Here is a 12,608-nt window from a genome sequence, read left to right on the forward strand (position 1 = left end):
TTCAAAAAAAAAAAAAAAAGCATGGCCTCCTCGTTGATGATGCCTTTATCCTCCTGTAGCTCGCCACTTCAATCCCCACATAGGATTTTTAAGAAGCTTGAGAACCAAAACCTGTCGAAACAAATTAAGCAAGTGGTCTGCAATGTGTACGCCCAAGTGAGACTGACACAACCGGGACTCTTTGTTGTTTCTGCATTTCGTTCGGCTAGCCAGCTTTCCGGCGTAAGCGAGCATACTGTTGGCTCAAGGCGGAGGTTCTGTGTGGTACCCTGGTTAGAAGCAAATGAAGCGTAGGGAAAGAGTCGCAAATATGCCTGCATGCTCAGTGATCTTGGTTCAGTGCACTCAACCACGGAGCTCATGCTTTCGCTCCATTGCCACTGAATGTCGTCTCCGAGTACAGTAGAACCCCGCTGATACGTTTTTGAAGGGACCGTAGGAAATACAGCCGAACCCCTTTATAAGAGGCACTGATGTAAGAGACAAATGGGTATAAGAGGCACTATTGTGCCTATGTTGAAATAGGGGTTGTTAAGAAAATGCACACGTGGTACCCTGCTTATAAGAGACACCTCATATAAAAGACAAGAATTGCTCCCCAGTGCATGTCTCTTATAAAGGGGTTGAGCTGTAAACGTAAGAGACGGGAAACGTAAGAGCCGAAAAACAGGAAAAACGGCAAAATATTTAGTGGTACAGAATTTTATTTCAATTCTTACGAGCAGCACGAAAATTGGCGCGCTCAGCCGCGATCTAGTCATGGATAGAAACGCGGAGCTTAGGACGGCCTCATCCACAGAAATTTAATCAACGTATGTGATTTTTTTAACACCAACAGCTGTAGGCATGAAAGAACTAAGCACACGCAATCACGACCGGCGCGGCGAGTCCGACCGCGAACCGCACGCACGACCATGCGAGCTCCAACCAGCTCTAATTCCTCCCGTTCTCCGACAGATAACGATGATGATGAGCCTACGCCAACGCGATGGCAGAAGTGAATGCCAATCTCGAAGGCCTTGCTTTCGCAAGCAATTACGTCATAGACGCCATGTTTGCAATTTGAATCTCGAAGGCCATGCTTTTGTTTGCATCAATTGAAAGATTCTGTTGCTTGCGCCTCTCATGCGGCTAATATTACGGTCAAACGAGGCCAAGCTGCGTGAAAATGCACCATGGCCGCTCTCTTTGGTAGTCACTCGGTCGGCTCCGGGCGCACTTCGCGACGTATCATACGGGAACGGTCCGACAGTTACGACGTAACAGCGGGGTTCCCAATACATTGTATCCTATGGGAGCTATGCCGTGACCGGCGGAAAACGACGTAACAGCCGGGAAAACGCAGCAGTGAGGAACGTAACAGCGGGGTTCTACTGTATAATGATGTAGGTAAAGCACTCTTTACACAGTACACGCACGACGTTATGACAGTGTGCACAAATTTACCGAGACTAGTTACTGTGTCAAGAGCAGTGGGAAATACTTGAAATGTTTGTCTTTGCAGACATTGCCTCGCAAGCGGCTCTGAAGCCAGTGTGCATCGTTATCACGCAAGACAGCATTTACATCTGCAAGGCCAACTTTATGAAGACACCAAAGGGTTCAACCAAAGCTTGCATTATGCGGTATGAGTCATTGGCATGTCAGAGGATCAGCAACATTACAGCTGTGGTAAATACCTTTTTAGTGCACTCTTCACTAAAAATCTCTATTGTCACGTATGTCTAGTGCCACGCACAGAATGCCACACGAAATAGCGTGAATGGGTGCTAGGTGTTGTCTATTTCATGTTGTGATTTATCCTTTGCATTGTGAATATAACAGCTAGCACAGGTTTCTTGTGTGACATATTTGTGTGGAGTAGCTCTGTGGTGAGAACAAGCTGCCTCCGAGACAAAGCCTCTTGAGCTGAATTATAAGGGAACATAGTACAGAGGCATTTGTTTCATTTACTAATCTATAGGCTTGGTTGAATTCACTCCAGGGGATTCCCATAAACAGTTCTTACATTCGATTTCCAGGTTTATGTATTTGCTAGAAGCTTACACAGATCTGGGAAATTTTTCAGTCGTACTTTTGCAGCGAAAGCTGTTAGTACGAAATCACGACAGTGCCGTAGTTGTCCGCCGCCACCGGTGTTCGTAACTGCTATTGTGCGAAATAAGAAAAAGTTCAATAAAAAAAAATATCCAGGATCGGATGGGATTTGAATCTGGGCCCTCTGCGTGGCAGTTGAGTGTTCGACCACAGAGCCACCTGGTGCTTGAAACTCATTTGCAAAAAGACCCTATACGGGCGTCATCTCGTGCGAGGAATCGCGTTACCACATGTAATATAGTGTGGCAGAAGAGTAAATTGACAAGCCGGCGTCCTGCAATGCTAATTGCGCAACGAGTGTGTGGTTTAAAGCTTTCCACCCACTACAGAGTGCTCAGCCATAATTCAGCATCATTAGCCACATGCAGCATCAACAAAGTGCGCATAGTACCTTACAGATGTGTAGTGGGTACCTCGCTTATCCGCAGAAAGACGAATAATGGTGTAGTGGGTGCTGTCCTACTTCACAAAAATTATGATTTATGGCGTAGTGGATACCTTGCATGTGTACTTGTATTAGATGCCCCAAGAGTCTTTAGAATGGGCTTTAGAAAGGCCACTGTTCGAGCTTTCGCTGTGACTGTGCTGCACGTTTCGCGCAGGCCTGCCATTTTTTTGTTGTTTATGTAACTTATGTCAATTATACACACACTTGTGGCAGTATGAAAGCCATACCGACATATTTACTGTAGTGGTAACATTTCGTCGTTGTGTAGTGGTCATGGCGTCCACTTTAACGTCCTTCATTTCACAAACTAATCTGGCTTGTCATCTTTATCTAGGGAGAAAGCCACGCTTGCCGAAGTGCATGGTTCATAGTGGCATTCTCAATAAGATTCCTTACATCTCTGTGTGCTTCTGCAGTGCATTTTTAGCACGGATTCTTACCAACTTGCTCAGTTCATTCGTTTTGGACTTAACTGTGCACCTTTGTGCGTGCTCTGTCTGCGATGTGCATTGCTTACACCACTTGAAGATATAATTGTGTACAGTAGCATTGCCTCCTTAAAGGAGTGGTGACAGAAAATTTGTGAACCTCTGTTTTTTGCTCTTAATCAATGGCTACTGACTCGATAATAGCGGCAACGAAACTCATTTGCCCCAGCGCGAGACGAATGTTTAATTATATGCTCGTATGTTACGACCGGAGGCAGTTTCGATTTCGAAGAGCACTCGGTAGCCCCGTGACGTAGATGGTCTACTTGGTAAACAAGACCGCAAGAACCAGTGACGTCAATGGCCAGCTTCTGCTATGTTGTCAGTGCTGCTGTTTCGTTTGCTGTGTTGAGCAGGTGTTGTGCGTTGCGAGTGCTTGTTTCCTCGATTGTCAAACTATGTTGCTTATCTAGTGCGGCGATGGACGAAAGAGCTGGCAGGAGTTTAAAAATCAGTAAGAAAAGCTCGATTCACTTTGCGAATCTCGCCGGTAGCTGCGATTTTGTTCTTGTAGTCGTTGTCCAACTGAGGCGACGTTTTCCGCCAGGCTTGGAGTAGCCGCAGCATTAGACGTGCTGAAACATTTTCGCTCCGATCATTCGTAAAGTAGCAGGATGAGAAGTGACGAAGGAAGCATTGAAATCACAACGTTGACACTCTGTAACAGTGTTTATGCGTAACATGCAAATGACGTGATGTACGCTTTCCTGACTCGTATTTATATCGGGCAACGCCGCGTTCTCAAGGCATACCAATCCCACGTACGCACGTCGGAGGGTCGAAGCAGTTATCTGTCCACTACGCAGTATGATCCCGGCAGCAGAGAGCTTTAGTTCGTCTGTAGACTTCCTGTCGTTTGCGGGTAACTGGTTACCGGAGCTGTTGACGGCTGCAGCGGCAGCAGCAACTGCGTACAACTGCGGAGCCCGTAGCGACATCTTGTGGCGTTTTGTCCAACTACAGTAATTTTTTTTTTCGATTTTTTCCGTCGCATTGTAGTTCTTGTCGAGAAAAAAAGCAATGAGAATACTGTGAGTTGCTAATTATCTCATTGCAAATGCTTTACATAGAATCAGTAAGCGGGTAAGTCGCTGCGATGTTATATTGTAGGTCTCTGGTTAGGCTACGCATCATCAGGTGTCGCTACCACCTTTGTCGGTCTCGTACACGCCTCCGGTAACCCGGCCAGAAGTCGTGACGTACGTGGTATCCACTCGGTGACCTCATCGTCTTTTGCTTCTATTTCCGATCCGGCACTTTCACGAACTTCAAAACTCAATTAAAATACCTTTTAGGCTGTATTTGTGGCTGATATTGTACAGATGGCACCTATATGCACCCATTAGTGTGATTCAACAGTCAAATTGTGTCCGAATTTTTGTGTCACCACTCCTTTAAAGGGACACCGAAGTGTAACATTAAATCGGTTTATATTGATAAATTTTACTCTGAAAACTCTAATAATCATTCATTAATTTCACCATCATAGCTTTAATGGGGGAGAAAACCAAGGCCAAAGTCTCATTTTTAAATTTTTCGCCAAAATCTTGACACATGACATCACGAATTTCAAAGTGCATTTTAACAGCAAAGCTGTTTAATCTCGCCAAAGCCCCATGTGGCGTTAACAGAAAACTATCATCATTATGGACAGCCTCTACCTTATATGGCATCTCGTGTCGCTTAGCAACGCGTTGGAGGAAGGGAAGTAGGAGGAGCGGAGAAGTGGAGAGAAGGAAGAGAAGAAATAAATAAAACAGAATAAAATTTCTTGGCGAGGCGGGATTCGAACCCGCGTACCCACATTACGAAGGTGAGCATCGTAACCACTCGGCTATCCAGGCATGCTAGCAGCAGACGCGTTTAGGGGGCCATACGATTGTGTTGCTATGGACGAGAGATTGAGAAGAAGGTGGAGAGAAAGAAAAGAAAGAAAAACAGAGAGAGAGAAAGAAACACAGAGAACGAGAGACAATGAAAGCGCTAGAAAGAGACAGAAAGAGAAAGAAAGCATAGCACAGCCCTGTATGATATGGTATAGCAAAGAGGTGGGAAAGGGAAGTGAGGAGGAGGGAAAGGAGAATGGGAGAGGTTAAAGCATAGCATAGCCTTGTATAAGTATGGTGCTACAAACGGCTTCGTGCTACAAATGGGTGGTTGTCTATTTTCCCTTTCTTAACCCTTCCGCCACCTTGCGGGTTTCCGCAGAACTGATTTGCAATATGTGTCCAGTTGCTTCGAGTTGTAGATGGATTCGCCCTCGCGCTGCCAATTGCTAGCTTTCTGGTTAGCTCAATTGGTAGAGCGACCGCCCCGGATAGGCGTTGGTCCCGGGTTCGATCCCCGGACCAGAACTAATTTTTCGGCAACTAAGAGGCTTTATTTCTGAGAAATCCGTATGGATTTCCTTGTGGCTTCGTGCTACAAACGGGTGGTTGTCTATTTTCCCTTTAATAAGTATGGTATAGCAAGGGTGTGGGTAAGGAGGAGGGGAGAGGGGAATCATAGCATAGTCATATATAGTATAGTATTGCAATAGGTGGGAAAGGGAAGTTAGGGTGAAGAGGAGGGAAAGGAAGGGGGGAAGGCCATCATCTCCGCTGTTTCTTCAGTCTTCGCACCACTAGTGTGTAGCTGCCCCATTTTTTTTTTCCATATTTTGTCGACATTAGCCCCCTCAGAAGACGATGTACTTCATTTTGACCAATTAGGAATGACGTAGGTCCTAGTAGACGTCATTGAAATCTATGACATCATGGCAGTTGGTGTGGGAACTTCAAGGTGGCGTTGCCGCCCACATTTTCTTTTTGCATGTTTTCTCACTTACCAAGCATCTTCCTGTGGTAAGCATGGAGAGTTTGGTATTGTAAAAGAGTAATTTACTAATACGAGAAAAATTGGTATTATCTAGGGATATGCGAATATTCGAGCGTTTCGATTATTCGAACGAATATTAAAGTATTCGAATTCGCTTAGAATAATTTAGATTATTCGGAATTTCGAAGTATTCGAAATGAACGAATATATGTGTACATTTGACCGCACATAACACCCTGTAAAGGTGGTTTCACTGCACCGTCTGCTTGCTGTGCCGTGAAACAACCCACCCAGGGCAAATCTGCACTGCCGCAAAGCGACACTTCACGGTTAAGCGTACATATTTTTTAAAGTTTAAAAGCATGTTATATGGGCTTATATGAGCTAAGTATAGTAATTTTTAAATTGTAACATATTGCACCACTTATAACTTGCGCCCTATTCAAATCTTGGTACTATTCAAGGCTGCTTCATTTCAAACTAAAAAAGTGACATTCACTCATACCTAGTTCCAGTCCTTAAAAATATTGTGCAAAGGTCATGATAAAAATGCTCGTGTTTCTTAATAATATGCGGTAAATACTATTCGATTCGAAATTACTCGACCAAACCACTATTCGCTTCGGATTCGCTTCGAACCTCAAATTCACTATTCGCCCATCCCTAGTATTATCTTTAGTGTCCCTTTAAGTTGCCCTAGGATGTATGTGTCCAACAGAAATACTATAATGGATTCCTCTTACATGTCCGCTCAGAGCTTGTAGTGCAATGACGTTGCGCATGCATATATTGGTTGCGCGGTTTGCTACAGCACCTCTTGTGCAGGTGTGTCCTGCAATTAGTGTGCATTGTGTATTGCCATGCCTGGAAGCTGCACTGCGTGAAAAGCTCTGCATGCCGAGTGTACAGTACAAATGCATACAACTACACACTACAGCTGAAGTGCTACACCTTACCAATAGAGTCTTAAGTTATGAGATGAATTCAGCTACAGTTGAACCTCGGTATAATGAACACAAATCTATTGAAGTAAATATAGAATGGTTCTCACATCATGCAACGTGTAAGGTATTTGCAAGCCCTATGCGAATTCTTTTTAACGAGGCTCAACTGTATAGTGTTACATGGATACCTACTGCTCACATTTCACGATACCTTTGCAGAGGCGTACAGTCAACCTACCCAAACCATTGTATCTTATATCTATTGTTTTCTTATGTGAATTGTGCTACTCATCTACTGCCTAGTTAGCCAAGGTCAATATAGTTTTACATTTCTACATTTCAGGCAACCTGGAACAGCCTGAATCGTTTTTGACTGAGCAGTTTTGTTTACATATCTGCTTATTAGAGGAAGAGAAATTATAGCCTATTGTTTAAATATATCTGTATGGACTAGGCTGTGCGTATGCAGTAGAAGGTAAATGGAAGGGACTGGGAAAATATGTTACATTTAATCAGTTTTGTTTACTGAGAAAGATGCATAAGGGTGCAGTAGTCAAATAAGAATCCTAGAAGCAGTTGTCGTTTTAAATTTCTGTTTATCTAAATTCTTCCGTACCACTACTGATCGGCAGCAAAGTTTTCGCGAGCGCCAAAGTTTTCGTGTCAGTTTAGAGTAAGCATGTAGAGGTTATCAACAGATAATGTCGCTGAGAAGGTGTGTTGGTTGCTGATTATATGTTCCGGTTGCTTCTGTTTCAGCACCTCTACAAGAACGCCAAAAGCGCGAAGTTTACCTTCTTGGACGAGGACACTGGCACGGAAATGCAGTGGACGATTGCGACGAGAACTGTGGCGTCACTGCATTCAATCCTGAGCACGCTCCGAACGCCGTGGGAGGAGCTCTTTGGTGTGGAGATGCCTCTGGACATTGTCGCAGAGTGAAGCCACCAACATCGGGCCATGATTTTACCCCCAACAGTTTTTAATTTAAAAATGCTATTGACCTATAAGACTTACACGCACACATTTGCAGAGTGATGTGTTAAAAGGCTTTACTGTTGACAGTAGCCCTTTGTTATAATGCTTGTTAGTTTTTAATGTTTTTGTGTAAATGAAAAAAAAAAATCACGAAAGTAACATTGTATAAATTTTTTTGAGTAATGTTGCTTGAAACTATGAAGTTTTAACAAACGTGTCGCTACAATCTTAAGTTTTAAGGTATGAGCTCTTAAGTGAATTTTCATCGCTGCTTAGTAATTTGTGAGACATGTCAAGGGCTTCCTGCCACAAGTATTCAGAAGGGTGTCCTGCACATGTTTCTAACTCTGCGTGTGTGTAATGTTTTTGTCAGATCACCATATACCACACCGAATCACGCATACTCCAGATTCCGGTTGTGACAAGAACTGTCTTTTTTTTTTATTCTGTAAATACAATAAATATGACAGTTTTCCTATAACCCAGAATCTTCTACCCTCTCTGTTTTGTAAATATACATGGAAAAATGGTTAAAAACACCTAGAACATTTGCATCGGCCGGGCATGAGTCTTTTTTTTTCTTTCTGAAGTGAGGAAGAAAGAGCCTTCATCCAATGGAATGTACACGAGGAAACAACAGAGAATGGCTTTGGTGGTGCCCGGATTGTCGAGAGTCAACTCCGAGAGGGACCCTGCCGCCGTTTCGAAGCATCGTCGACGCGGCGGTGGTAGAGAGGACGTTTTGGAAGATTGCCGTTCGCCCCTACCCCCCATCCGTGAGTGGTGATATGTTAGGCCCTGCTTTGCACGGGGGGCAGCGTGTGAAAGTCGGGCAAGCGTCCTTGTCCTCTCACTTGGCCTTCTTCTTTTGCTGCTTCTGCTTCTTCTTGTCCTCTTTCCTCTTCTCTTTGTCACGCAAGCTCTGGATGAGCTTGTACGTGAAGAAGCCTGCAGGCAATCGACAAAAATGTAAGGACCACCTTTTAAAGGGACGCTACAATCAAACACTTAACTTAATCAGCTTAGACTTACAAATTTATCTTTGGGAACTCTTCTGTTATTAATTTCACCATCATGGTTTTATTTTTGAATAATGCACTGAAACTTCAACACATGAGCGTCCGTGTGACATTGCATGTTTCAAAGTCTATTTCTCATATTTTGGCCATACTGGTTCAACAAGATTTCTCGAAACTTGCACTCTCTTTACAATTATCTGTCCTCCTGAAACATGCCATGTTAAGTGCCTGGCTCTCATAAAGCACTGTGGGCTATAGCAGACTCCATCGAGATCAATGACGTCCTAGCAAGTGGCGTAGAAAGTTTAAGCCAGCGGTCACCACTTGCGTTTCCATTTTGCTGGGTTTTCTCGTTCACCAAGCACCTCGTTGCAAAGAGCGGTGCTCTTGGTACTGCGAAAACTATTACTTTAGTGTCTAAGACTCCTTCCTTTACTGGCAGCATTCGATTGTTGCTACACTAAAAGCTCTTAATAACAGAGTGTTATTGGAGAGAAAAACACCTTCGTTAGTAATGATATTCGCTTTAAAGTCGAACCTGGAAATATCAAATCTGAATTTGGGGATCGCAAAATTTTTTAATGAATTGATAATTCCACGAGAGACATAGCGGTGGTTCTTTCCACTGTGAGTAAGCTTCGCCATGTGTTGCTGCGAAGGAACTAAAGCCAGCTGGTTTTTATGGAGTGCAAATGAGAACTTAGCTGCATCGACCATCCATATTTTCAGACCCTGCTCGTTTTGCCGCCATGGCATGCAATTTCCTTCAGACTCAATCCCTTGTTACACAGTACCTGCCAGCACATTTCCACTTTGATCTACTAATATGCCCAATCACACAAGAAACATCGAAAGAGGGCTTGCAGGCACGCAATATTCAGTGTATTGAAAGTGGCGGTGGGCATTTTTTTTGTGTTTCTGTAGTACGACGCTATACCTTTGCACGGGACTTCCAAGGAGACTACAGTAGTTCGATAGAGACAATAATTTGACATGTCCAAGTTCAACTGCAATTTGTGTTTGTTAAATGCTGCTGTCAAAGAGAAACGTTTTGGAACTTATTTCGTTTCAACTCTTTTACCCATTAATTTTCACGGGCTGATTTTAGCAACCCATTGCACTTTCCTTTGTTTTCATCCATCATCGATTCTGAAAATGCAGCGGTTCCGTTATCACTAGCCACTCAGTGAAATGTGTGATGACAGAACGGAAAATTTGTTACAAAATATGGACCCTGGCCAAGTTTTTCACTGCTCTATTCGGGGAGAGAAAGAGCTATTTAAACTCGTAAGTCCAAGTTATGCCTTTTATTTTTTTCCTGAAACGCTTGCACGCTATGACAAAAAGAAACTGTTGGACGAACAGCAGAAACAGGTACATTGGAAATACTTTTAGTCTCTGGAATTCCACTTAATGGATATAGCTTTGGTACTAATCAGGTTTATTTTCTGCAACTTCAATGCTAATGCCAAACTAGAGCACTATTCTGGACACTTGTATTCCGCCATGTTGTCAAGAGAGAGAGGTCTTCAAGCTGGCCATGTTGTCAGTTCTGATTGGCTTAAAATGCTGCCATTACGAAATTTGACAAGATGGTGGAATCCGACAGTGTCCAGAATAACACCCCTAGTTTAACGGTTCATTGAAAATAACTAATCAGCAATTGGTGCACAAACCGTGACATGTGCCACTGGTACAATGCTTAGCTAAAGGAATAACCGTTCCCTCTTGAATGCAGTTTTACTAAGGAGAGATTGTAGTTGCTAAAGACTCGTGCATGTTTGCGCCACGTGTGTTAAAGATCTAGTGCATTGTATAGCTCAACACTCAAGTGCTCTGCAGGCATAAAATTTGGAGACGGGAAAAAAAGAATAAAAGAAATGGCCAAACTAAACCAGGTAGCAATATGACAACTCGGCCCACCAAACACAATGAAAACAAGGTGGAGACGTGGCAGTGCGCACACAATACAAGGTGCGACAATGCATTTTTTAAGCTAAAAAAGAACTATTTAAAAAAAAAACACTTGCATGACACTTTCTTATTAGACCATTCCCGAATAGGCTGCCTATTTTCCCCCCGAGTTAATGTACCGGGATTACGATACTTCATATATTTGCACACTGTAATCTGTACGTAGGCAAAGATAGTTATGTTCTCATCGGTTTCAGACCTATGCCGACACCAGTCCACGTCTTTGTTTCCTTCATAGCTTGAAGCGAAACGGAGCCACCATTACCACAATAAAACCTGTACATCAGTCAATGCAGAATTTAAACAATGTAACATGCTGGGCTAGTTGGTGCTTCAAGACATAGTGCAGCCATTTGTTGTATTTGTGCATTATGATTTGGTGGCTCACAAGTTAAGAGCCAAGATGACTGGAGATTTTCACTGTATGTAACAGCTAGCCTGCTAGCCTGTCATAATCGTAAGCCAAAGCACACGTCGCAGTGGAGCATGTTTTGTGCATCCAGCGTAAGGAGCACTGTTATAAGAGTCAGGTGCAATGATGACAAGAACATGGCACTGTGAAAAAGTTTCATCTTCCTCTTGCACAGCAATACAACAAATATATAAATGCGTTACTTTCACTGAAGTGACTGAGCATGATTTCGGACTGCATGCCTAAGCTAAGCTATGAAGAAAAATGCTAGATTTTGCATCGTCTACTCGCGACTGTAACCAGGATTCGCAGATAGCATTGGAAATTCAGTTTGAAGTTTTCGTTAATGTGCTGTTGCTGCAAACTGTAGTACCTAGTAACTGCATATGTGGCAGCAGTTAGTCAATGATCAAAATATACATTTCGTGTCTTGGTGGGAAAGTATTGTACTAAATACAGTGTTCCATGTTTCTGCTGTACCACAAGCTACGATTACAACTAAATTAATGTTTCAACCAACCTGACACACATTCTGTGCCTTAAGTGGAACAACGTACTTCCTACACAAACCTGCTCTAACTTGCAATATTGAATATTAGTATTGCTTTGCACAAAGAGAAAAAAGAAAAATGTTTTCAAGTCATGAACAAGGATCTGTTATTACACCTCTCACACCACAGTAAACTTAAGGACCCGCATTATATATACTTCAATTTTCCACGCCACGACGAGGTGCACTATCTTTTTCGGACTTTTCCATGCAAGCGATAAAAAATAATGAACTCGTTAAGCTCGTATATTTGCGAGTAAATAGCAAACCGATCAAGTCCCTGTTAACAGCGAAAACGCTTACCGATCGTGGCAACGGGCACGAAAATCAGGACCGCGTACAGAACCATGCTGTCTACACACGTCGGCCGCCCGAATGGATGTGAGCGCGTGTAGGCGATAGTTGCGCGACCACTACTCTCGCAACTGCGCCCTCGCGGTTCCACGCGGAGCCAACACGACAGGCCACGTGTACCGCCCAGCGATCCTGTTTCGCATCGCGATAAGCGGCAAGGCAACACAAACAGCTCAGCTCCGCGCACCGCCGCCAGTACCTGATTCGAACAACGCGCCATTCCACGCTTTTATCTTTCTCTCGTTTATTCACCGCTGGTCGAGTCCTTTTCGCTTCGGGGACATGTCACGCGACCAGGCACCTTCGCGGCGAGGTCATCGACCACTTGACGTTTGCATGCAAACTCTTCCGTCAACGCCGCCACGTTATATAATATTAAAAGGGCGCGCGATTTACCAGCTGTTTCGCTTTGACACGACGACTGTGTGTTCTATACTACGACATGGGGGTTGAAACGGTCGCCGGAGATGACAGGCAGGGGCCCGTCGGTAATACTTACTGATCATCGAAACTATAATAATTGCGGG

At 43.7% G+C, this 12,608-nt stretch overlaps 1 protein-coding gene and 1 long non-coding RNA gene across 2 annotated transcripts in view; one reads left to right on the forward strand and one right to left on the reverse strand.

Annotated features, from left to right (window-relative positions):
* The window catches only part of LOC119394334 (serine/threonine-protein kinase 11-interacting protein-like), a 62,834-nt gene extending 54,479 nt beyond the window's left edge, over positions 1-8,355 (forward strand). The window contains 2 exon segments of the mRNA XM_037661629.2: positions 1,505-1,671; positions 7,554-8,355. Of these exon segments, the coding sequence (XP_037517557.1) occupies positions 1,505-1,671; positions 7,554-7,736 (350 nt within the window). The 3' untranslated portion in view covers positions 7,737-8,355.
* Positions 8,356-8,360: 5 nt separating this feature from the next.
* On the reverse strand, positions 8,361-12,574 carry LOC119394337 (uncharacterized). The gene is made up of 2 exons (XR_005184109.2): positions 12,031-12,574; positions 8,361-8,720 (listed from the first exon to the last, which is right to left on the reverse strand). It is a non-coding gene; the product is annotated as an uncharacterized LOC119394337 (long non-coding RNA).
* Positions 12,575-12,608: the final 34 nt, after the last annotated feature.

Source organism: Rhipicephalus sanguineus, chromosome 5 (assembly GCF_013339695.2).
Source record: "Rhipicephalus sanguineus isolate Rsan-2018 chromosome 5, BIME_Rsan_1.4, whole genome shotgun sequence".
Lineage (NCBI taxonomy): Eukaryota > Metazoa > Arthropoda > Arachnida > Ixodida > Ixodidae > Rhipicephalus > Rhipicephalus sanguineus.